At 39.8% G+C, this 25,770-nt stretch overlaps 1 protein-coding gene across 4 annotated transcripts; it reads left to right on the top strand.

Moving 5' to 3' along the window:
* The first annotated feature begins 56 nt into the window (after positions 1-56).
* Positions 57-25,378, top strand: TBC1D31 (TBC1 domain family member 31). Of its 4 annotated transcripts, XM_074577759.1 has the most exons (23): positions 57-367; positions 2,173-2,319; positions 2,908-3,023; positions 4,863-5,041; positions 8,053-8,204; positions 8,634-8,793; positions 9,030-9,230; positions 10,429-10,605; positions 11,433-11,512; positions 11,615-11,761; positions 12,022-12,155; positions 13,170-13,303; positions 13,898-14,077; positions 15,089-15,321; positions 15,941-16,093; positions 17,253-17,388; positions 18,287-18,379; positions 20,150-20,290; positions 21,643-21,837; positions 22,424-22,574; positions 23,476-23,592; positions 24,186-24,386; positions 24,998-25,134. In XM_074577759.1, the coding sequence occupies exons 1-22, from the start codon at positions 207-209 to the stop codon at positions 24,380-24,382; spliced, it is 3,384 nt and encodes a 1,127-aa protein (XP_074433860.1). In that variant the 5' UTR covers positions 57-206; the 3' UTR covers positions 24,383-24,386; positions 24,998-25,134. The 4 variants fall into 4 exon arrangements, with proteins under 4 accessions (XP_074433860.1, XP_074433859.1, XP_074433862.1 ...); XM_074577758.1 differs by lacking the exon at positions 20,150-20,290 and having other exon boundaries at positions 114-367; XM_074577757.1 differs by lacking the exon at positions 24,186-24,386 and having other exon boundaries at positions 122-367; positions 24,998-25,378.
* Positions 25,379-25,770: the final 392 nt, after the last annotated feature.

Genomic DNA, 25,770 nt, shown 5'->3' on the forward strand with positions numbered 1-25,770 from the left:
CGCCGTTGCCCAGTGACGGCGCCGCCGTCCCCGCGGGCCGGGCCTGCAACGGGCCCCTCTCCCCGAGGCCCACGAGGGAAAACTACAACTCCCGGCAGGCCCCGGGGCCGCCGGGCGGGGCGGTTCCAGGCCGATATCGGAGTTGGGGGGGAGCGTCCGCCTCCTTTCCCCTGCCCCCCACCGGCGAAGCGGGAGCGGGCCGTACCATGTGTGCGGGCCCCCCTCCCGCCGCGGTGGCCGTTGGAGGAGCCCTGAGGGGAGGTGGCGAGCGCGGCGGCGGCGGGCCGAGGATGGAGAGCTCCGACCTGGGCGGCCGCCAGCAGGGCCCCATCTGGCACCGCAAACCCGGGCCGGCGGCGCGGCGCGGGTAACGGCCGCCGCGGGGCCGGGGGGCGGCGGCAGGGCTCAGCGCCTCGGCTCGCAGGCGGGGCTGAGTGGCCGGTCCCCAGCGCTGCGCCGCGGAGGAGAGGCCGGGGGAGCGGGCAGACCGAGGGCATCGGGGAGCGGGCAGAGGGGACAGGGCCGGCCGGAGCTCGCCTGAGCTTCTGTAGGCTGGAGGTGCAGCGCGGGGATACCCGGGCAGATAACGGGGGAAAACGTTGCCCTTGAAGGTGGAGCAAATCCCTAAGGCTGTGAAACCTCCGTGCTCAGAGGCCCTCACAACTTGGCTGGGCAAGGGCCTGGGCAACTCTCCCAGTTTAGCTTTTTTTTTTTATTTAATTTTAATTTAATGAGATACCATTGGTGAATTCCCACGAGAGTTTAATCAAAGTGTTAAATACTAGGAAAATATTGCCTGGCCCAAGCTGAAGAGCAGCAGTACGAATGCTACTTTGGGGTCCGGGTGTAACGTTTGACATGGGGGACCTGGGTGCAGCTCCCTGAACTCCTGACTTTATTCTCCTGGGTTAGTTTAGTGATAAAGGAACTTTTGAAAAACCAAGAGCGGTGCTGAGTAAGTCCTGGGAGATGCTGTAACTACACTGAAAAGTAGTCACATTTCAGGGTGTTTTTAGACCTTGTGTCTTTTTTATGACCCTGAAGAGCCTAGCATCACTAAATTTTAATTATAATTTAAATAAATTAGCTTAACATCTTTCTAATTTAATTTTTATGGCCCTTCCCTTTTATTGCAGAAAAGAATGGGCTGAGCAGGATGAGGTAAAATTAGTTTTGTCTCTAGTCTGGACTGTGGCTGCATGACCCTTCTTCCGACATTCACTCACACTTTGTACATATGCCAACAGCTGCATGCCAGCGCTGGTTTGCTTATTCTGCTCTGTTGGCAACTGGCGTCTCAGATAGCTGTCAGCATCTTAAATAGCCATGGTCACAGTCTTCTGCAAGTACCCTGCAGCCTTTATCAGCCTGCCAATATGCTGTACAGTTTTAGACTCCAAATTTACATCCATCTGATGACAGAAAATAATTGGTTGGCCCAGTGTTACCCAAGAAATCCAGGTGTAGCAGATCTCCCAAATCTTAATCTCCTGCTTCCTGGAAAACCTTCCTTTTATGGTTTATTCTGCACCTGGGCTTTGGTTCTGCATCTGTCTCCGTTTTATACTAATAGCACAGTACAGGAATAGAATGTGAAAAAAGAGCAACTTTTGTTCCATAATATTTCAGATGAATAATGGTAAAAATGGCTTGCTTCATGCTTTTGAAGACTTTGGAAAGAAGTGGTATTAAAAGTGGCTCTCCCCCCACCCCCGTCTAATCCAAGTGGTTTCTTACAGTAATTCATAGCTTCTCAGTTTTCTAGTGTGTTTCTTTACAGTGATAACAAAGAGCCGCGTTGCTTGCTGAGTGCTGAATTAGGCTTTCAGATACATCGGTGGGTCATACATCACCATATATGTTAGTGTTATTCATTAACAATATAAATGAAATTTGGGTAACTAAGAGCCACATAAAAGGATCATGAATGGTGGATTTCCCCCATCTGCTTTACATGTTTTCTAACTGCCTTCCAAATAGTGAGTGGCTTTCTTTGTTTAGTGTATTTTCATATTAGAAATACGTGTTTCTTATGGAATAAGAGTTTTCCCAGAACACTATAAATTATTAGAATTGTAAAACCATAAGCTAGGAACATTTGAATCCTAGGTCTTGAAGAAACATGTTCCAATGAAACGATTCTAAGCATGGTTCTGCTTGCTTTCTTCACAGAGTTATAGTAAACATAATTCACAGTGTCAAAGGATACCATTCAAAGACAATACGTTTTCTGAATGTGGCTTTTGACAGTTCTGGAGATTCTCTACTCGCTGGAGACCACCAAGGGAATATATATGTTTTTGACTTGAATGGAAACAGGTAAGAATATTTCTATCAAGACATTTTAATTGTCTTGACATCTGTAACATTCAGGGCTATGGAACTTGCCTGGACAGCATGCCACAGGTCTGGTTTTAACCCACAGTTTTCCATGAAAGTGAAAATAGTCATTTGCTCAGAGCTGAAACTGCAATCCAGTATCTCATGTAGGCTCCTTAAATATTATTTTATTACTTTAGCTACTCTAAAAGATCAGAAGTTTGTAATTCCAAACTGAACAGACAGCAATTTCATAGAACTTAAGTGATTAAATACTACCTCAAGAAGTTATTCTTTGGACGGTACCAATCAATTAATAATATGAGCCATGATTTACAATAAACTAGACTAGTATTGTCATTTGCAGAAATACATTAATCAGTCTTTTCAACTTTCTACTACTGAATTTTAAAATATAAACACTGGTTTTAGATTTATTATAATTAGATATGATTTATTTGCTCCCTTCTTTTGAGTTAATTTGTTTTTTCTCTCAGTGAAATACATTAAAACTGATTAAGTTATTACTCCACTTGGCATTATGAACCAAAGCTTCCTAACACAATGAGAGTGTGTATTTTCAAATAGGTTCAACCTTGTTCAGCGAACAATGCAGGCTTGCACTGCTTTGGCATTTAATCTTCGCAGAAAGACAGAATTCTTGGTGGCTTTGGCAGATTATTCCATTAAGTGCTTTGATACAGGTAAGGAGAAATTTATAGGCTCACTATCTGGATTGCTATGAAAACCTATATAATTGTAGTTTTGATCTCAAGTTTTTTTGTAAGTTGTTTTGATGGAAATCTTACTATGTATTTCATGCTATCTGTCCAAAAAAGAAAACTTTGGGCCCGTGTGGGTTATAGTCCTGTGGGTAAATGAACACTTTGCTTTGTCAAAGTTTCTTGCTCCCACTGAGTAACGCAGGTGTCTGTTCCACTGAAATCTATCACAGGATCGCAGTTGTGTGTGTTGCCTTTTTTAAAGCAATTCTGTATATGTTTGCTTAGAATGAGGTTCTCTATGTAAAATCAAACCAAAATCAGTTTGCAGTATGTTAGTTTGCAACTGGAACAGTTATTAACTGTATTTACAGTAAAATATTTGAACAAAGTGGCAATATATGCTAAAAGAACTGTCAATACTTTTGAGTGTGCAAGTAGATCTGTATCCTTGTTCAAAAGTGATATTTAAAATTAACTTCACAGGCCACTTGTGTGTCTCTTGTCTTGATCAGAGGTTAAATGGTGAAAGGCATTGACAATTCATTCTTCATAAATTAATCTAACCCTATCAAAAAGTGCAGTTGTAGTGTTTCATATCATCTGCAATTTAAGGGTTGAGTCTGATATTATCCATGAAGATTTTAATGTAACACTGTTGCCCGCTATAGAGGAAGAGTCAGAGTTAAGGTCTGAAATCCCCTGTGCTTTTTTCCTCCTTTCAACCACAGTGAGACCAAACTTAGTTTTTGGATGCACTTAGAGAAATCTTTCTCATTGTTCCACAGAGCATGTTTATATGATGCCATTTCTGTATACCAAGAATGAAGAATATTTTAAAAGATAAATGTTATTCAGATAAGTCAGTATTGGGTAAACTATCCTTAGAGGTGTATTAGATAATACATAGTTGGTGGGCTCCATCCATTGCTTTGGAAGCCATACTCTGTAATCCCAGGTCATCCTCCCATGGGACAATAGCTTTAAGTACTCAATTGTCTGTAAGCACAGCAGAAAGTTTGACTGTTAGGCTTTATGAGCTGCTTTATAGCCATTTCCCATCTTTGATGCCACAGCAGTAGGTCAGCTGGAACCACCCCATGGGCTGTCAGGCAAACTGCCCAACATAAATAGTGTAATTGCCACAAATGCAGTTTGGTTGCTGAGGGAAGATTAGTGGTCACGCAGTCACAAGTGGGAGACAAAGTCGTCAGAGGAACCATTTCCTCAGTATGCAATACACAGCACAAAAATGTTTTGGACTCTAGAAGAATTAATGAGGTGGTGTGTTCTGACTGTGCTTTTCTATAGTCATAGCCCGTTGTCATTAAACCTTTCTTCCTTGCACCTGTAAATAGCTGCGTAATCATTCATACATACTGTCCACAAGTAAAAACAAGTGGAGAATTCTAACTAGAACGTTCAGTCTCAACTTCTAGAGATTACCGTGGGTGTTCACATCAGATAATCTGCCTATGAGGAATGCCGAATTCACATGATCACAGTGTTCATGACTTTAAGATTGATTCTTAGTCTACATTAAACAAGTCTGTGCAAGTTGGCTTTCTGTGTAGAACTGAGAATAACTTATGAAATCTGTTACTTGGAGAAAAGGAGATGATTATGTTTCTCTAAGGCATAATAACTACCTGAAGACTGATACCTTTTTTTTTCTTGTTTGTTGGGCTGTGGTGGTACATATACTAGGTATGCTTAAAAGTCTCTTTCACAGCACGGTGTTGGCAATAAAGAGTAAAGCAGTGGTTATTTCACTTCGAATGGCTTTCATATGCTTTTAATTTTTTTCATCAACTCCTGCAGAAACCAAGGAGCTAGTTAGTTGGATGAGGGGACATGATTCTTCAGTGTCTTCCATCTCTGTCCATGGCTCGGGCAGGTATGCCATCACTACATCCAGTGATACAGCACAACTGTGGGACTTGGACACCTTTCAAAGAAAAAGAAAGCTGAATGTTCGTCAGTCTGTGGGTATCCAGAAGGTGAGTAAAGAGCAATTGCTGAAGGGCAAACAAGCATACCTCAGTAGGAGTAACACCCCATGTTGAAATCACAGTACTTGAAAATATTTTTGAAAATACAGCTGAATCTTTTCTGTGTTCTTTGGGCATATCTCTGTAACTGTCATCCTATTATGTCACCCAGACTACTGGAATCATGGCTCAGTAGTTGCAGAGATCTGCTGGGAACTTTTAAGGAACCTCCATCTTTGAGTATCTTTTGAGATACTCAGAACTTAGTTGGATATGACCTTGACTAACCCAATTTAACCTGGAAGTTGAAGCCATCTTCCAGATTGATCCTGCTGTTGCTGTGACCTGGGGTTGGGCTTAGAGGACCGCTGGAGATTGATTCCAACCTGAATGATCCTGGGATTTAAAGCTGTTGTGAAAAAAACAGTTTTGGTGTCATAATGGTAACTTCAAACCAGTAATCACCACCTACCCCATTCAGCTGCTTATTCCAAAGACGGTGTTCTTCCTGTAAACACTAAGCACTGAATGTGGGACCAAACAAAGCTGAAAAGTAACTCAGCAAAAAGAAATTGCTGTTTTTCAGCCTAGTGGTTTCTTTGGTTCGGTTTGCTGCACAGACACTTATACTGGAACAACATAGGGGATGAGAAGGATGACATGTTTGTGTCGGGGAGTGGTTTAAATAGGTCTTCCTTAGTGTTACAGTGCTTTAAACAGGTCTGCCTGCGCCACCAAATGTCAAACTTTGGCATAAATATTGCAGAAAGTACTAACACAGTGTCTGAGCTTTGGTTACACACGTGCTGCCCTGCAGTGAATACAAACACCACTTCAAACCAAAGTTCTCATCAGACTGGTCACTAAAAAGCCATGCTGATTTTGCAGAGAACTAGGCTATTCATTTGAGTGGCTTCACCGTGTTCTAGGTCAGGCAGAAATTTTGTCAGCCTGAAATAGTCACCTAGCAATTACTGTGGAAGATCACGCATACGTTTTTGTTTGTTTGTTTGTTTTATTAAAACTGTTGTGTAGTGCATGTTGCTAAAATAATTATCATGTCTTCCCTCCAAAGGTGGCTGCATTTCTTTAGTGGACAAGATTTTTCTACTGCTCAGTATTTTTCTTTGTGTACACTACGTGTAGGAACTTCTTATTGATAAACGGCTCTTGGAATTTGGTAGGATCAGGATGTTACAGTATGGAAACAACATTTAAATCCAAACAATAATGAGTATGGTTGAATGAATAAATCACTGTTTGGGAATCAAGAGCCTGCACTTTTGGTTTGATTCTACCATTTCTGACAGGACATTATGCAAATAATCCAATTTATCTGGATTTCATTTTCCTGTATTTAGAACAAAGATAATGATCCTTACTGCCATGCCACAATTTAAGACATACAGATAAGTGTTTTTATAAAGATCAGATTTATTATTAGACCATAGCCCTGACACTCGCTGTCCAAAGTTGGATTCTTACTTGCTGTCTGAGACATCATAGTAGTGTCACACCAATCTCTGCTGTGTACTTTTTGGTGCCTCTTTACTTAAGCCCAGTTTGCAGTCCAACGTATGCCTTCTGTTAAGTTGGTACTGGGCAAAGCTAATTTAGAAAGACAGAAACTGAGCTGCACACTGTAAGAACAGTGGGTGAAAAAAATAAGAAAGAGCTAAGAGAAGACATCTGTAATCACCGTTTTCAAAGCCCCACTGCTTATTCAAGAGCTGCTTGTGACCTTTTTTTTCTAAGGCAAAGTAGAAAATGAGGAACTGTTCAGTACTCCAGTTTACCAAAATTTAAACTTCATCCATCTGCATGGTAAGCACCTGCTCTCAATTCATTGTCTAGAGTTCCTCAAGGTCGCTGAAGGAGGACAGGCAGCTCAGTCTGTTTGAGGATAAATGACTCTGGGAGGTGAGGTGACTCTTTCCTCACAGGTAACTTTTGCTCTCTGTCAAATGACTAATTTGGCCTGAACATCCAACCCTCAGTTACTAACATTCTGCAAGACGAATCCCATCCCATGTATCCAGATTCACAGATTTTCAAGGCCCCAAGAGACCATTCAGACAAAACTCTGAACTTTGTAGTACTGACTGTTAATCTCAGACAGCGAGTACTTCAGGTAGTCCCTCAATGTTCAGATACCATAAGACATTTTCAATTTAACCTTCAAAATTATAGGTACAGGAAATTTGCTGAAGATGCATGTGCTGCTGCCAAAATAGGACCTCTGATCTAAACCAATCATTTGTCATGAAGCAAGAATGTATCTGATGACATCCAAAAATGTAAACAATCCCTTTTTTTTCTTACTGAAAGAGATCACAATGAACAATAAAAATGATCAGAATAATTGAAAAAATATATTTACAAGCTTTTTGGGTTTATCTTCATTCATCTTCACAGTAAAATCTGCATTTCACATTTGGAGAATATATTGCTAAACTTTCTACAATATTTTTTACTTTTAATAGTTGTACGTAAAACTAAGGAGGTTAAGTCTAAAAATGAATGCTTCATAGAGTGCATTTGCAGTTTCTTGGTACTATTTGAATGCTGAAGCTTGTTTGTAGAAGATGCAACAAGCGGTTGCTGAGTGAGCAGTTCTGAGTCATGTCTCACAGTCCCTCCTGCTCCTGGGTTCATGTTCCCACTGTTTATATCATGTCCTCTCTGGCACTCATCAGAAACCTCCACAGGGCAGTTTAATAATCATAAAAATAACACAGATAAAGATTTGTGTCATTTCAGTGAGTTAAATTGGCTTAGCAAAGGATACAAGTTGTGAACCAGTGCAAGGGAGAGCAGGCCTGGCTGGGCTGTGAGAGGGGAAGGGGCCCCGCTGCCTGTGAGATGTAAGCCTTGCATTGCAGCTGCGTTACGCACTTAGAGTAATAGCCATACTGCCGTGGTTTCGTGCTGTATTTTACTCTGCCGTGCCCCTTGGTCCAACTTAAAGGGTACTTTCTTGACAACATATTCCATTTCCTTTCTTTTCCATATTCTTCCAGGTTTTTTTTCTTCCATTGAGTAACACCATCCTCAGCTGTTTCAAAGACAATTCTGTTTTTGCATGGGAATTCGACACTCTTCACTGTAAATACCAGTTGCCAACGCCTGTAGAAGGTTCTGCGTTACTTTATAAGGTCTTTGCGGTTACCAGGTGAATTGCTATTTTAAATATTCTAAAGGTGGACTACAAAAATTGTGGTTTTAAAACAGGTTTTCTTACCTTATTTATAATGTTTTATGGAAGTATTGAGCTATATACTATGATAAGCTTTTGAACTCTGCTGTGACTGATACTTTGTCAGCAAGGATCAATAGCAGTTTTTATTACAGTCCCATAGCAGTTGAAATAAAGTAAGTTGATTTTTAGTGACTACTAAAATAAGGTTTAAACTGTCCTTTACAAAAGCAAATTTTATTATTCAGGAGCTATTTTGTTCTTTCAGGAGAGTTTGACAGGAATAATGACAGATTCACAAGTTATTTGAAGGCATAGAAGGAAATGTACGATCTCTTTCTTTTTAGCTAATACTAACTTAGATTATACTATTCTGATGGAAACTTTGCCTCACCTGTGATGCAGAGATGGACGGATTTTTGTAGCTGGTGGAAAATCAAATCAGCTTCACTTATGGTGTTTAGAATCAAGGAAGTTGATACGAATAATCCAGATGCCTTCAAAAGTACGAGCTGTCCGTCATCTGGAATTCCTCCCTGACAGTTTTGATGGGGGCTCCAATCAGGTCAGTTTTTTCACAGAGCTTGAGACTGGAGTATTTGATTAATTGATTCAACACGTACGCTTTGAGGGCTTTTGGGGGACACTGGGGATATGGGCCCATACCATACGAACGGAAAGTTACTGTGCTAAATATTTGCTCAGTTGCTCTTTTAGCTTAATGGAATGTCATTGCTGAATTGGGTGTTCCTCTTTGTTTTACACTGACAATATCAATTAATAAATCCTTTTAACTTATAGGTTCTTGGAGTGTTAAGTCAAGATAATATTATGAGATTTATCAATATAGAAACATGCAAACTTCTTTTTGACATTGGGAGTCATGAAGAGGGAATCAGCACAGCAGCAATTAGCCCCAGTGGACGGTATATTGCATCAGTAATGGAAAACGGTAGCCTTAATTTATACAGTGTCCAAGCTTTGACTCAAGAAGGAAATCAGGTAGAGTGTTTTAAATTTCTTAAAACAGCAGTAAATCCCATTCAAGTTGATACTTGTCTACGTAACTTGTGTTTCAGCAGTAGTTTGCAGACATGTGTTGGAGTTCCATATTTAGCACTACATATATGGAAAAAGTGGTTTGTAGAGTTCCCTTAATAGTTACTCCAGGCTGTCAGGTAATACGATGTTTTTAAAGTATATATATCACTGTGTTTCTGGTGTTGGGAGGAGGGGGAGATGGTATTTCTTTCTACAGCAATTTGTATGGACCAATTTCTCTTTGTAATGACCTTTTGGGGGAGATGGCAATAGCATAATTGCGCTGCTTCTGTTCCGTTTCCTATAGGAAATGTTTCGCAACTGATGCTGTCTTAAACTGCGGGCATGAATGGTGTTTTTGTTACTGTCATTTTGTTCTTCTTATTGTGTTATTGGATACCAGCATCCATCATTATTGCACAATCACACTCCTAATCCTTCCTAAATAACAAACGTTCTAAATACCAGTGCTTATTTTATTAAAGTAATTTATTAAGGAGAGTCAGGTTTCTAAATCCAGAATTCCATGTATCTTTAATCACCACGTCTTTGAAGTAAACAGTAACCAGCTTTGGATAATGACGGAGTTGAAGCTGAGGAGGGATGTGGAAAGATGTCACACGTGCATTCCATTTGCACTTTTGTTGCCGGTTTGACATGAACTGGGATATCCACTTTGTTACTTGCTTTCCCAATCTCCAACATTGAATTAGTACCTCCCTGACACTGAATACTAATTAAAGTTTGTAAAGGTCTTTTGTATTCTTTTTAACTGGTGCTATAGAAATGCAAAATATTTTAGTGACATTGAGAAACACACTAAAGTAAATAACCTGAATAGTACATGATACACATTTATACTATCCCAATTATATTTTAGTGTTTGCTAAACAGGGAAATAGCATGGTGTTTGAGTTGGTTTGGAAGCTACATAAACCTTCTCACAGTCTTTCTAGTTTATTACAGCAATTTATTCACTGGCATACTTATTCAGGAGTATACAGTCCATATATATTTATTTATGGCATAAACGCTTCACTGTTCTTCTTGATATAGCCATCAAGCTCAAAAATATGGCATATAAAATAGAGTAAACATCAAGTTATGGTGGTAGTCTGTTTTACAAGATGTTAACTGAGTTATTTTCACTTAATATTAGCCTCCACCACCCACGTTCAAAGTAGTAGAAGATTGGTCCAAGTGCACGTCAGAGGCAAACAAACTGACAATGAGAGTGACTTCAGGAAGGTCAGAGCGGCCTTGGAAATCCAAAGGAAGCAAAATTCAAAGCAGATTGCTAAAAATGCAAGTGAACACATCACTTGAAAATAAAGAGGTAGGAAGAAGTTGCCAATATCTTGTGCTCCAGTCTGCAGCATTTAAATTTCTTTGCAAAAAAATATTTAGCCACATACTTTAAGGAATAAGTGCAGGCACTGATTCACTTGGAGTTTTGAACGGAGAGGGGATTGAGAGAGTTTTAGTAACATGTGCCCTCTCTCTGTTTAGCCTGTACTCCTGTATTATGTGACACAGCCAGAGCTGCCTCCAGTCAGCTTGGGGTACCTCTGAAGTTCTTCAAGCAACTTGTGACACATTTGGATATTTGCTAGATCTGATCTGCTTCCCTGCTGGCACTTCTAAAATGTCTACCTAGAAGCCATTTCATTTTTTATTAATTATTTAGAGGATGCATTACTGTTACATCTATTTCCCTTCTGTCATCACTGTGCCATCTTCTCTCTGTCTTGTATCACATGTATGTACATTCTCTCATATATATACACATACATATCTCTATATATATCTCCTCCTGTAACATTCATCACAGTATGATCTATTCCTTATGTCAATATTCTTCATGGGTTGGCTATATCCGTCATTTAATTATATATAGTTCAGTCAGTTGGAGTCTGCTTTGCTTCTGACTGAAATCAATGGCAGCTGTTCTTTGAGTTCAGTAGAAGATGAATGATCTTTTGAATTATCTTTTTTGTTGTTGAAAAACCTAGGATTATGTAGAGATAGCAGTACACATTATTTATTTTTTTTTTAAATTATGTTAGGAACTTCAGTATTTAGCTACTATCATTAATTAGAGTGCAAGGAAACAGATCATGAAAGATAAATCCTTACATTTATTGTTGATCCCCTATTTTGTAGAACGAATTACCAGGTGGATTAAACAAGAAACGCCTGCGGGCCTTATTGAAAGGATTTGGAGAATATCCAGCAAAGTACAGGTATGTTTGTGTGCATGTTCATGCTTGCACAAAATAAAATTGCTTGTGTTTACTGGCCTATGCAAGAGAAGTTGCCTGACTAAGTCTGCATTTTAATTGCAGGATGTTTGTTTGGCGTTCCTTATTACAACTTCCTGAAAACCACTTAGCATTCAGTAGCCTAATAGATAAGGGTACCCACAGTGCATTTGTGAATATTCAAAATGAGTATCCCATCAAAAGTCAGAAACTGCTGAGAGTTTTACAGAGGTAAAATATTTATTTAAATATTATAGATTTTTATTTTCATATAGTGATCTGAAATGCATCCAATAGCTGGAATCAGCTGTAAGGAAAACTCTAAAATGAAACAGTAGTGCCCTCATGCAATTTTGTTTTTATAACTCGTATAATCCTGCATCTATCTTGAAGTTTCCAATCTTTCTATGTTGTGGTTCTACAATGCATATTATATTTTTGTTTGGTTTTGGATCGATGTTTTCTGTACCTTATTTTGCCTTTGCGTACAGGACCTTATCAGCTCTGGCTCACTGGTCTGCTATCTTTGCTGAGACGCCTTATATTCCTTTGCTAGCATTCCCGTTTGTAAAATTATTCCAGAACAACCAGCTGATCTGCTTTGAAGTTGTGGCTACAGTAGTAGGTAAGCAATGATTTTAAAAACTCAAATACGCTGCAACATGTTTAAGCTTTCCCATGCAAAAGAGCTTTTCCTGATGAAATGAATGAGGTATTTTCCTAAGAGGTCACCGGGCTCTCTTCTGAAGGTGTTGCCAGCAATTAATATGTAGCAACTGTATACTTAAAACAAAAACCTGCTTGTAAATAAAAAAAAGATACTAGACTTCCTTTTGCAGTGTTTCTAGCAAAAAAGTTAGCAGTTTATCAGTATTTGTAAAGTCAAACCAGTAAAAACAAATATATCTACCATAATTATACCATAATGACTAAAATCTCTGAGACATGGGAAAAGTAGTCATACGCACACCCACCCCACCCCCTCACGCACTCCCAGTCAAAAGGGAATGGTCTCTTTTAAAGTTTTACTGTGTTTAGTTGTCTTAAGCATGTGGTAACTCAAAATTAGACATTTGCCTGAAAGCTGGCTATGGCTGTTTTCTGAAGAAACATTCTAAATTGAAGTGCTTTGCACTTAAATTAGTTGTTGCAGCTGCTGCTAAGTCTCCAGAAGATACGTGCTGCCAAGCATACGTACCCACTTTGCAAACACATGCTGTTAGTGAATAAGTATCCAAGTTTGCAGAAATTATTCTTAGTATGTTAAAAATTACTTGATCCAGGCTGTAGTTTCATGAGACAGAAATACCGGTTTAAGTATTCCCATCTGCCTTTAACCACTTAGTCCCACAGCACACAGACTTTTTTTCGTTTTACTTTTGAGCCAGATGAGTTCCCCAGTCTGGTTCACGGTGTACTGACACAAACACTCATGCCAGTGCAGCTGGAAGAGCAGCGTACGGTGGGAATGGTTTAGCAATAAGTGCTAGGAAAGAGGAGAGATGGGAATATCCTAAATAGGTTTTGCTGCCTAAAACTACCTCTTAAATTTATAGCCTTTATAACCAAACCTTAAGGTTGTGAGGAGTCTATCACTGTGGATTACAGTGGATTGTGTTGGGCTTTTTTTCTCTTTCAGTTAATCTTTGTCAGCACTGGTTTGAGTATTTTCCCAATCCTCCAGTTAATATCCTTAGTATGATGGAAAATGTTTTGGCACATCATGACAAGGAACTACTTCAGCATTTAATAAAATACAATGTAACTTCACAGGTAAAATTCTAGCTAACTTTTGTGTGTAAAATGTCACTGCAGTGAATGATAGTGCACTAGTCTTTTATCTTGACATAATTCTTCTTTTGAGGGAGTTTTTGTTAAATAACAGTGAATGATATCAGATTGTAAAGAATATACGATTGCTTTCCTGCAGCTTTTCCATTTCCATGATCATAAATCTCACATGCATGCTATTGTCGTTCTTAGAAGTCCTTTGCTTTCAAGTCCACATTGCTTGACAATCTACTCATCAAATTACAAATGTACTTTTTTTTGTTTTGTGGACATAGGTGTGATGATTTAATTTTGTAATCCCTGTTTATCATTAGGAATGAGTTTAGCTTTACAAATCTAAACAGAAGATTTAGACATCCAGTGAAATAAGAAATTTATTTATAATCACCCCATATTAATTCTGAATGTTTATGGTGGGTGATAAAATTCATCTCCAAATATTCTGGTTTATTTCTGGTTTCTTTCATAAATCAATAGATTCTTGGTATAAGGCAAGAATAATTCATATTATTTATTTAAAAGGAATGGTAAAATTGTACTAATGGATTATTTTGTCAATTTTCCCAAATAATGTAGGTTTATGCTTGGCCTCTTCTAGAAACACTGTTCTCTGAGGTTCTAACAAGAGAAGAATGGCTCAAAGTCTTTGACAATATCTTCTCCAACCATCCTTCGTACTTCCTAATGATCGTTATTGCCTATATTATATGTTCCAGAGCTCCCTTGCTTCACTGTAATCAAAGAGAAGATTTTGAGGTAAACGTCTTCATATTTAAGTCAGTCATATGCAAGTGTACCTACAGAGATGTATAAAACATATCTGTTGTTACTGAGGTTAGAAGGAGACATTTCATTTCTACGTTACTATATTATTACATGGTTCTGAACAACGTCATCTACTACCTGGCAAATATACAGTAAATGAGTAAAATATTGAGCAATTTCCTGCAATTTCACGCAACAAGATCTTTAAAAGCCTTCATAAGCTTTCTAATGCCACTAGAAGGCATTATGTAAATGTCAGTCGTTCATCAACCACAAAATAATTTTGCCTCATTTTTGGGGATCTAATACGGACTTGTGCCAGTGGAGACAAGACACAGTCATTCTGTCATGTTGTTTCATTCTTTTGCTTTCAGATTTGCAAAATTAGGCAGTATTGTTTGACATTCTCTGAAGCGGAATGAAAATGTTTCCTTGTGTTTAACTTTCCATGGGAGGAGGAGGTTTTTTTTCGTATGAAAACATCTCTTTAGGCAAACAAAGAGTTCAACCTTGAAAATGTGTTTGTGAGCAGTTAGTTTGACAGACATCAAACAGACAACATTATTGCTACGTTTAATAATAAACAATTTAAAGATTTTCTTGGTGGATAAGATCTTTGACGGGAATAATAGTCCTTCAAGAAGAGGAACTCCTAAGCTTCACGTTGGAACACCAGAAGTCGAGGGAGGTTTACCCAGTGGTAGGAGTGTCTGTGCGGGCAGTTGGACACTAAATTCGCACCTGGCTTTCCAGGCCCCTTACGCAACTGCCGTTTGAAGAGGAAGAAAAGGACCAGAGCATACTTTTACAACTTGAAGAGGTTTGGGTCAAGTCATTTGAGACAGTGATATTTTAATAGTTGGTAGGGCTAATTTAATAATCCCTTTTTAAATCGACTTTTGGAATATAGATCTTGCTAATTTACCTAATTATTCCCCAATAGGTATATTAAAAACTTGCTTAATCTTTTGTAGAATGTAAATGGAAGCATGTCTCTTACAGTATTTCTTTCATCATCGTAACAACCTGGACATTAGCGTTGTGATTAAGGAAGCTTATCATCTTATGGAGACTACACCACTAGATATCCATCCACAGCGTGTGCTTGATGACTTCATACCACTTACAAAAGGACAGTACCCTGTATTTAATAAATATCCCAAGTTCATTGTGGATTATCAAACTCAGGAACGGGAGAGGATCAGACAGGATGAAATTGAATACTTACGAGAGAGGTACTAATGGGAAAGTTGAAGACAATATCAGGCTGAGAGGGACGGGGGGACACAACTGCCTTTTTCTGTTGTAACGTGTACGCTTGAGAAGAGAGACAATTAAGAAAATTCGGGAAGGTGACTTTAAATAGATGCTAAAGGTTATTGGTTATTTGGTTTGACACATTTTGAAGCTAAACTGGTATTCTTATCTTAAACAAAAAATATTTGTTGATTCACAGAAAATATTGGGCCGCAAGTCTTCAAACTTGAAAGCTTATGAGTTAGAGCCTGAATCCGTGTTGACCTTGTAGTGTCCAACTTTATGAAGGACCAGGAGTTTGTAGCTTGCTATTGAAATCAGTGGGTGCCATGGTACCAAGGCACCTTTAGAAGCTGGTATTTGTTAAGAATGTGAGGAGGAAAATGTCTGCGCTCATCTGAAATGCCCTGTTGTCTGTAACAGTCACTATTGTAACTCTTCCTCCTGTACTTTATCAGCACATAAAGGGGATGCCACACTCTTTCGTGACATCTCATTTCAGCAGTTCTTTGCTAGTACAGTCATCAATTTCTTAGTAATGAAATAATTTTTTTATACTTGGCTTGAATTATTAACATGTGATCTCCCTCCATTTAGACAATTAGTGCATGAATTAGAAGCTAAAGCACAGGAACGGAAAGCAGAAGATGAAGCCTGGTATCGAAAGCAGGAATTACTTCGAGAAGCTGAAGAACAGAGGCGAAAAATGCTACTGGAAGAAGAAGAGAAGCTGGCAGAACAGAGGCAGAGGTATTATAATATAAGAAGCATTAGGGGCCTGGCTCCTGTAGCCTGCTATTACATTTTTAACCATGAGTAAAGGAGAAATAGCCACTAATTTGTATAAATTGCAATGTGGGAAAACAGTGTGGTCTGGTGGGTCAGATTTTGGTGTGCGAATGAAGTGATCTGGATTGTATTAGTGCTTTGCCTGAGGGAATACAGCAGATTAGAGGCCAAGTCACCTCATATTTTTGTCTCAGCTCCCAGCCTTTTGTCTGGTCTCTTCAGGTTTTGAATGCTCTTAAGCAGTCAATTGCTGTGTGTTTGCACACTGAGACTTCAGACTTGCACTGTGGGCAGACTCACTCTGCAAATTTAAGAGTCACTTATAGCATCAGTGACTGTACGTATTCTTGTATTCCTAGTGGGTTTAGAAAACAGACTGCTTTATTTATCAGTTGCTGAGCAAAGGGTTGTGATAGCACTGAAGCTGAACTGTTAATTTGTACACCTTGCAGTTGTGAAGGTTTAAGAGAATTTCAACATCTCCATAGTTTTTTAAATCAACTACAAGTAATCATAGAATCATCTAGGTTGTAAAAGACCCTTAGGACCATCAAATCCAACTGTTAACCTCACGCTACCAAGTCCAACACTAAACCATGTCCCAAAGCGCCACGTCTACAGGCACTTCTCTTCAACCTCTGTAACCTACAGGGTAAGGGGTTTTTTTTCAAATAAAGAGGGCAGTGAGCCTTTCTTTGCAACTAATTCTTGAGTTTGTGGTTTTGTTTCTTGAAAGAGTTTGATGTTTTCCAAATAAACTTAGGCCTAATTTTGTGCAGAAAGAGGTACCAGGACAGTGGCAATTATTCTAAGGAATACTTTCCAGTTCTGGATCATTGCAGTAGTAAACTAGTGCTTATTAAAGTAGAACAGAAACAGAGCACAGGACTTCAAAGCTTAATTGGGGGCATTGCCATTAGAGGATGTCTGGGAATTTAATTTTGTCTCGTAAATGAAAACTGGACAATTTACAAGAATGAAAGCAACTGCCCCAAGCTTTATAAGCTAGAGATTAGCTCATAGTAGCTAATGGATAACTGCAGTGCGAGTTTGTGCTCTTTGGTATTGACCTCTTATATATACACAAATTCCCTTGTTTCTGTTTGTTTTGACTTTGAAGACTAGCTGCTGTGAAAAGAGAACTGAAAGTAAAGGAGCTACAATTTCTAGATGCTTCGAGAAGGCGCTTTCTGAAATACCAGCAAGATCAGCGTCAAATAGAACTGAAACGTCTTGATGACGAAATTGCACGAAAAGCTGAGTATTGCTCAAGCAATTCTTTTCTTGAAGGTTTATTAGTGAAAATAAACAAGGAAAAAATGCATAACTAAAATTTCAGTTGATATACTGTGATTTGTGAGCCCAGAGGTGTATTTAGCATGACATGGACTGCTTTAAGTGGTAAATGCATAATTTAACAGTTTTATTTGGCACTGACTATGTTCCACTGTCTTGCTTTAACTGGCAAAATTCCCGAGAAAAGCCAGATTCATCTGTATATTGGCAGTGTTGAAAAATGTAGAGCTCCTTAAAGGACTAGTGAATTCTCAGCTGTGAGCTGTATGTCCAGATTGCAAATTAACTTTGCCATTGATTGAGAGGTTCCGCAGTGGCCTCTGGCCAGGCCTGGCGCTGCTCCCGTGTTACTAGTTTGAGCACTGTGGCATGCAGATGCTGAGAATGGAAGCTTGTGAACCTCGTGGGCACAAATTGAGTCTTTGCAGGGCCATTCCTCGTGTCTCAGCACCACACTTTGCAGAGCGCAGTGCAGCTGCCTGTTAATTTCCACAGTCAGGGCACTGTAAGGTCTGTTCGCTCCAGCTCAGCACAGGTTCTGCTGGGTGCAAAGTGGCCACTTCCCTGTCTGTGTACTGTCCTCTGCAACGTTCTGGGCTCAGAGACTCATTGTTCAATTCGGAGCTGCATCTGGCAGGTTTATTAGCACTAGATCAAGCCTGACGTTTCCCTGACGTGCTTGGCTGGATGCAAAACTATTCCTGTGCCTCTTCTCCACCTTGCCCTGTACTTTTGATAGGCAATACTTTCCATCATTCATGGTATACAGAAAGTTAACCAGAATTTAGAAGTAGGGTGTGGCTTGGGGTTTTGGACGTTCTTCTTGATATCGTTGTTTCATGTGTTTCTCTTCTCAAGGCAACCATGAGAGAGCAGGAAACAGCTGCTGCTCTTCAAGATGTAGAAGTACAACGGATGGAACTTGAATCACAAAGGCAGGTTTTTGAACAGGTAATTATTAGGGAACTATACAGATGTTTATATTTAATGGTTCTTCCTTTGCAGTTCTCAGACCCAGTTGTGTTCATTAAACCAGACTTTGTGAGGAAAAAGGGGGCCTTTTTTTTTTTTTCCTTTTCTTGTCTGATACCTTTTTTAGAATAAACCCTCTGTTGATAAAAGCATTAGTAGAACTCACTATTATCTGTTTTTTCCTGGTAGAAAATACCCATATCCTCCCCATTTTATTCTTCTCCTGTGCAGAGGTATCATTTGGTTGCTGCAGGCTTTAGCTGTGTGCTCAGCTGGTTGAGAGAAGCGAGGAACATGTAAATAAGAAATAAGTCTATAACAATATGTTCCTCATCCCAGAAACTCCCACCTTTTCCTCTGTGGTATCCAGATATATCTACATTTTCTGGAGGGAACAGTATAGCAGATTGATGTAGTTGATGAAAAAATGTCTAATTGCCAACAACATCATTAAGCAAAAAGGAATGGATGGTTCGTGGGGAATGTGCCGTTCCTTTCTCAAACGACTGACTTACAATTCAGAAAGATCACTATTCAGTAATAAAGGGGTTTAATCAATAATACTATTTAAAGTTAAATATGAGTTAATTGTTATAAGTAATTAATTACTGAAAAGCAAGGCTGCCAATGGAAGGCTTTAGCAGTGTCCATTTCAGTTAGAAATCATAAGTTAAGTGTTTAGAAATCACAGCTACATGCGCCGATCTTGTATACCTGCAGATCCATCCAATGGAATGTAAGTAGAAGTGGACATCCAGAGAGCTAACCCTTATTTTGAAGCATGTGTCTGCTTCTGTTTGGCTTTTTAAAGCTTTTGGCCATGGACTTTTTATAACCCATGCAGAGCATAACTGGGCTAAATTCTTTTAGCATTCATTTATTAAATACACAGCCAGCTGTATTGTGGCTACATAACGCAAACCAGGCTAAGCTCATTTGTGTTCCAGTACATGTAAAGTCAGCTGTTTCAAGGAACTAATTCTACAGTGATCATCCTCTTTAGGCTGGAAAGGTAGCAATTATTTAACTAACTGAGGACGTAGGTCTGCCCACAAGAGTCTGCGTAGACAGAATTTGCCAGCCCGTGCCCTGAACTGACTGCTTTCCTGCCATCAGTGGGGGGCTGTATTCAAGTCTAGAAGGCCATGAATGTTAACTTTGCTGCAGTACCCTGCTGACACAGCTCAATGGATTCCTGCAGGCCTGGGAGGGGGTTATGTCTTCTCCAGGAAACTCTGTGCCCTGATGAATGTGAAGAAAAGGTGGTGAGAGTTAAAATTCTATTTCTAGATCTGCTGCTGATTCGTACTACTTTGGCAAATCATCTCTGTATTCAAGCTGCAGATGTGTTTATTATAAGTCCCTGTACCATGAAACGTGATTTATATTTGTGAAACATTTTGAGGTTTTGGCTAAAATGTGCTGTAAAAGTGTAGAATATTTTCATGATGGATCTAATTCGTTTAAGTTGGAATTCTGCTTTTATGATCCACTGTAACCCAGGGAATGGAATTACATCAGTATCAACCTGCTGGACCACTGTGATGACTCAGGCTTAGTGTAATTCCAAGTGGATAAAACAGCAGGGGCTATATCACTTTCTTGGACAGTGATGATATGTAGTGGGATGAGATGTGTGGATATATTCAAATACTAGTTTAATGAAATTTTAATAAATGTTAAAGAGACAGAATTACAAATGTGGGTTAGTAGCTTAGCAACAATAATTTACATTTGTGTGTTTGGCAGCATCTAATCAAAGATCAAGAGGCAGTTACAAAGGAAATGAGAGAAGAGGTGGATGCCCATCGAAGAAAGGTGGATCTAGAAGATCATCTTGTTCAGAGATTGATGGAAATAGATAGAGAAGAAAAGCAGAAAGCTCAGACAGTAAGATGACTGGATCTTAACGTGTATTTTGGGGAGTTATTATGCTAACTAGTACAAGTAGTACTACTAGTTAATAGTATTTTAATTGCATAAGCTACTTCAAGTTAATATGAAAATATGTTCTAAAGAAATTTAATTTCTAGATACCTATATTAACAGATTATGAAGGTATGTTTAAAGTTTTGAGGTTTTCAAAAATCTGACTGAAGTGTCCAAACAGCTCTGTAATACTGGTGTTCTCTGGGCCTGCCATGAATATTAATTTTTCTTTACTTCTCAGAAGTTAGAAGGCATATAAGACTCAAAAGTGCTTTTCAGAATAAGTCATCCTCCTGTTAAGGAACATGTTTTATTTGTAACCGTAATAAAACAAAAGTAAGCCTCAAAGGAACTTTCAGTTGGTAGTACTTGGCAGGAAATTCAGCTGTAGAAGCTGTCTTCTAGATCACAGTAATGAATGTCTGTAGCTTGACATTAGGAATTGTTCAGATTTTCAAGCTCAGAACTTGTAACTGCACAGTTGGAAAAATAGTTGCAGCTAACCCACTGCCCATATGCTTGGCATCTGCATTTATATTTTGTCTAGAAATAAACATATGGGGCTGAATTTTTGTAAACAGCCTTCGATTTTTGGAAGCAGATGGATGTGGGTGGAAGGATTGGCATCCAGGTATCAATCTTCTGTTAATGGCACCTGTAAATCGTATTAAATCCATGCTAGGAAAGCAAAATCCCCAAAATCATGGAGAGAGTTGATAACGTCATTCCAAAAGATTTAAAAAAAAAAAAAAAAAAAAAAAAAAACACCACAAAACAAAAAAAAAAAAGACCCTCAGTAAGGGAAAGAATAAGAAGGATGAAGAATCATAGAACTGCCTAGGTTGGAAGGGACCTTTCAGATCATCGAGACCAACCATCAACCTAACTCTGACAAAAACCACCACTAAACCATGTCCCTCAGCACCACGTCTACCCGTCTTTAAATACCTCCAGGGATGGTGCCTCAACCACTTCCCCGGGCAGCCTGTTCTAATGCTTGACAACCCTTTCAGTGTAAAAATTTTTCCTAATATCCAGTCTAAACCTCCCCTGGTCCAACTTGAGGCCGTTTCCTTTTGTCCTATCGCCTGTTACTTGGGGAATTAGCAGAAGAAAGCCCTGATAAATGAGGCAACTTGCTGTAATGAATGGGGGAGTGGCACTGCAGGTGCAGTCTCCCAACAGGGACATCTAACAGTATCGGACATCTCCAGTATCGGAGAACACTTCAGTTCGTCTTACCTTATCTGTGTGTAAGTCTGTGTACTTGAAACAGAGTAAATGGATTCCTGGTAAGAAAGATGTTTTATTAGGTGGCTGAGGAAAATTTAGCCAAAGCAGAGCAGAAACGCATTGATGCCAACTGGAGGTTGCGAGCATTGCATAAACTACGGGGTGATGATCGGGACCGCAAGAAGCGTCACGAAGAGATAGCCAAGCTCCTGCACGACAACAGGGTGAAAGAGGCTGAACTGCTGAAGGCCATGAGGGAAGCAGAAGAAAAAACGGTATTTGCATTATTTCTTCTTCTAAGTGGGACTGGCACAAATGTAACCATCTTCTGCCTATAACATAGAATCATAGAATGGTTCAGGTTGGAAGGGACCTTAAAGATCATCTAGTTCCAACCCCCTGCCATGGGCAGGGACACCTCCCACTAGACCAGGCTGCTCAAAGCCCCATCCAGCCTGGCCTTGAACACTTCCAGGGACGGGGCAGCCACAACTTCTCTGGGCAACATGGTACAGCATAAAACTGAAAGGTATTGAAAAAATATTTTGTTAAGAATCTCCTTTCCTGTTTTACTGGACGTTTCTGAAAGCAAATCAGCGAGGATGGTTTAGGCTTAGGAAAGCATATTCCTAATTCTGTAAGTTCCTCTCTTTTTCTTTTCTTTTTCTCTGACACAAGATTTTGACCTTTCTCCAGGTGTTTGAATGAGAAATTTTTCAAAAAGAAACATTCACTCAGTTTAGTAACATATATTTTGATTTAACGGTGAAGTGTAATCTGTAATAATCCAGATGGTTTAAATTGTTGCTTTTTCCTTGCAACGCATCCGTTGAAGACACATTTAATATCTCTGTTGCACAGTGGGAAGAAGTTATACAGAAAAAAGCTCAACTGGAAGAAGAGCAGAAGGCGGCTGCTGCTGCAGATGAACACAGGAAGCAGTTTTTAGAGGACAAAATGAATGACGCATTAGAATTGGCTGAAAAGCTGCAAAGAGAAGATGGCTATTTTGGTGAGCATGTAGATGATGCAGTTCTCCTGTGGGGATGTTGGCATGAAGCATTCAGCAACTGAATACAAACTCCGTGTCCAATATTAGGGATAAACTTTAGCTTAACTCCTTTACATAAGTACTTTTTGGCAGTATTCTTTCATGAAACCAATATATCAGGCCAAACTTGGAATCTCAGTTTGATATCTATCGGATGCGGCAAAATAAATGGCATTTTTGGTAGGAGCACAGGTTTAGATCAGCTTAAACCAATCGTAAAATCACATACCTTAGAAATCCTCTGACAAATAATGTAAAGAACAGCAAACTCACTGCTAGTGAGTGACTACGCCAAGTGTTTGTTCACAGGAAAAACACATTTCTGCACTTCCAGAATTGGCCAGTACATCCTTCTCAAATGCTGCATTTTTGTGTTTTTACAGATATTTCTCCTATTCCCCCATCTCTGCAAGGGTCACACAAGATTAGTGTTAAGATTAGGTGATTAGTATTGCTTTGGGCGAACTTTTTCAGACTTTGCCCTTATTTACCTAATGTTTTTAATATGGAGTAATTTGCAACTGCAAATTATTAAAATGGGTGTCTCCTAGAACAGCAAGTACGAGTAGCCATATTCCACATGATCTTAGTGGCCCATTTGTCAGAAGATTAATTACATAGGAAGAAACAGCACATATGGAGCTGTAATTTCTTAAAATGAAGTGCAGTGATGCATAGCTTTGACCCATAGAGTAGAAACGTTGACTTCTAATTCTGAGCAAATTGTACTTGCCATTAGCTGGAGTGAGTGAGTGTTCCAGTTTTGCTTCCTGGAGAAAAACTGTTTCACCTCAAGCTAGAAAAATTCACTAGAAATTTAAGCACTTAATTTACAAAGACTCTTTCTCTCCATTTCCCCCAGAGAGACTGCGTGATTTAAAGGCGGGACGTACAGGGAGAGGGGTAGAACTCCAGCAGGTACCAAGGTCTGGAAACATCTGTCTGAATGATTTGCCGCCATCACAGTCATCATCACACAGTAAGTTTCTACGTTAGGGCTCTCCTTTTTTTGACGTTTAATTTCAGAAGCATTACTGGAACACCTCGTTGTGCGATTGAGTCATTATTAGTTGTGTAGGTGTTTATTGGATAGTAAACCAGTTTATTGTTGTATTCTATTCCACACCTGAAAAAAATGTCTTTGCTACCAGGGCGGCACAGGTAGGAAGTGCCTGAAGCGTGTCCTCTTAAACCTCAGCCTAGTTTAATCCTGTTCTGACCTGATCATTTTACCTAGGCTTTTTCTGTCTTCAGAGTTATCACAGAATCATAGAATGGTTTGGGTTGGGAGGGACCTTAAAGATCACCTAGTTCCAACCCCCTGCCATGGGCAGGGACACCTCCCACTAGACCAGGCTGCTCAAAGCCCCATCCAGCCTGGCCTTGAACACTTTCAGGGATGGGGCATCCACAGCTTCTCTGGGCAACCTGTTCCAGTGTCTCACCACCCTCACAGTAAAGAATTCCTTCCTAATATCTAATCTAAATCTCCCCTCTTTCAGTTTAAAACCATGACCCCTTGTCCTATCACTACACTTCCTGATAAAGAGTCCCTCCCCATCTCTTCTGTAGGCCCCCCTCAGATACTGGAAGGCTGCTATAAGTTCTCCTTGGAGCCTTCTCTTCTCCAGGCTGAACAACCCCAACTCTCTCAGCCTGTCCTCACAGCAGAGGTGCTCCAGCCCTCGGATCATCTTTGTGGCCCTCCTCTGGACCCGCTCCAACAGGTCCATGTCCTTCCTGTGCTGAGGATGATTTGGGGATGTTGAGAAGGTGTGGAACTGTCTTTCATCAAAATCTTACTGAGAGTTACAGTCAGGAATTAGTCTGGAATCATTTCCTCTGGGCAGTCCTAGCCACTGTGGCCAGTGAAAGACAATTTAAAATCATATGTATCTTATGTACAAAACTCTGCACACAATGGGAAACACATATCGATGGACCTGCTATAGCAGCCCAGCAGCATCTGACCTTTTTGTAACAAAACATAGGCAGCACTTTCAAAGAACGTGCTCCTACAGGTCTTAGGGCTGTCTCCCATAATAACGTCAGAGGTATCTGTTTGCCAATAACCATCCATAATATTTACAGAAAACCATTAGTTGCGATATTCATAGAATCAGAATGTGTTGGGTTGGAAGGGACCTTTAAAGGTCATCTAGTCCAACCCCCCTGCAGTCAGCAGGGACGTCTTCAACTAGATCAGGTTGCTCAGAGCCTCAGCCAGCCTGGCCTTGGATGTCTCCAGGGATGGGGCCTCCACCACCTCTCTGGGCAACCTGGGCCAGTGTCTCACCACCCTCATTGTAAAGAACTTCTTCCTAATGTCTAATCTAAACCTACTCTGCTTTAAGGTTATTAAGTCTGTGTTTCTTGTACTTAAGTGTCTTTAGACAGGAGAGGAGAAGATCTGGCGTTGCAGGAGCGGGAGCTGATGGCAGAAGTCAGACGGCTGAGACAAAAGCTGACCTCACAGGCTCGAACTAGGCATCCTCCAGCTCGGTTCACAGCTACGAAGTGGACGCCTTGAGGTGGTTTGCTCTGGACCTCGGCCGTGCTTTCAAATTATTAATCAGTGAAACCCTAAATATGTATAGTAGGATTAAGGACAAATCATAGATTCTTTATTATAAAGGTCTTTGGAAATATTTTTATATAAAAATAAAATGCTAGCTAGAAAAATGTGTGTTGTTTGTAACCTCATTATTTTCTTGGTAACTATAGTGCTATTTTTACTTCTAAAATAAACTCATTTTTTACCATTATTACACTTGCAGTATTTGTATGCTTTATTTGTTCTGGTGGCTGACGTGACTTGAAGAAACAAACAACTGTTAAAACGTTGGTTTTGTTGGTGATGTGTAAGGGAATTCTACAAGTTGCAGCAGGGAAGTTTGCAATTAGTGAAACAAATCCTTTCTATTGAGAGCCAAACACCGAAAACACGGCCCAGAGAGGCCGTGGAGCCTCCGTTGCTGGAGATACGTATAATTGTTACACGGCTTCATGGGAAAGAAGGGGAGCGAGGATCTAAATAAACACACTGTGTTTCATGCTGCTAGGCTGATTTTCACTGGCTAATGTTTCTGACCCAAGAGTAGAACATTATGCAGTGTTATAGTAAAAAAAAGAATGAGGCAAAATAACGTGACTCATT

Source organism: Larus michahellis, chromosome 2 (genome assembly GCF_964199755.1).
Source record: "Larus michahellis chromosome 2, bLarMic1.1, whole genome shotgun sequence".
Lineage (NCBI taxonomy): Eukaryota > Metazoa > Chordata > Aves > Charadriiformes > Laridae > Larus > Larus michahellis.

Coding starts and splice junctions, on each gene's coding strand:
- TBC1D31 (XM_074577759.1), top strand. CDS start 207: ATGTGTGCGGGCCCCCCTCCCGCCGCGGTGGCCGTTGGAGGAGCCCTG. Junction 8,794..9,029: donor TTGATGGGGGCTCCAATCAG/GTCAGTTTTTTC, acceptor TTTAACTTATAG/GTTCTTGGAGTGTTAAGTCA. Junction 9,231..10,428: donor TGACTCAAGAAGGAAATCAG/GTAGAGTGTTTT, acceptor ACTTAATATTAG/CCTCCACCACCCACGTTCAA.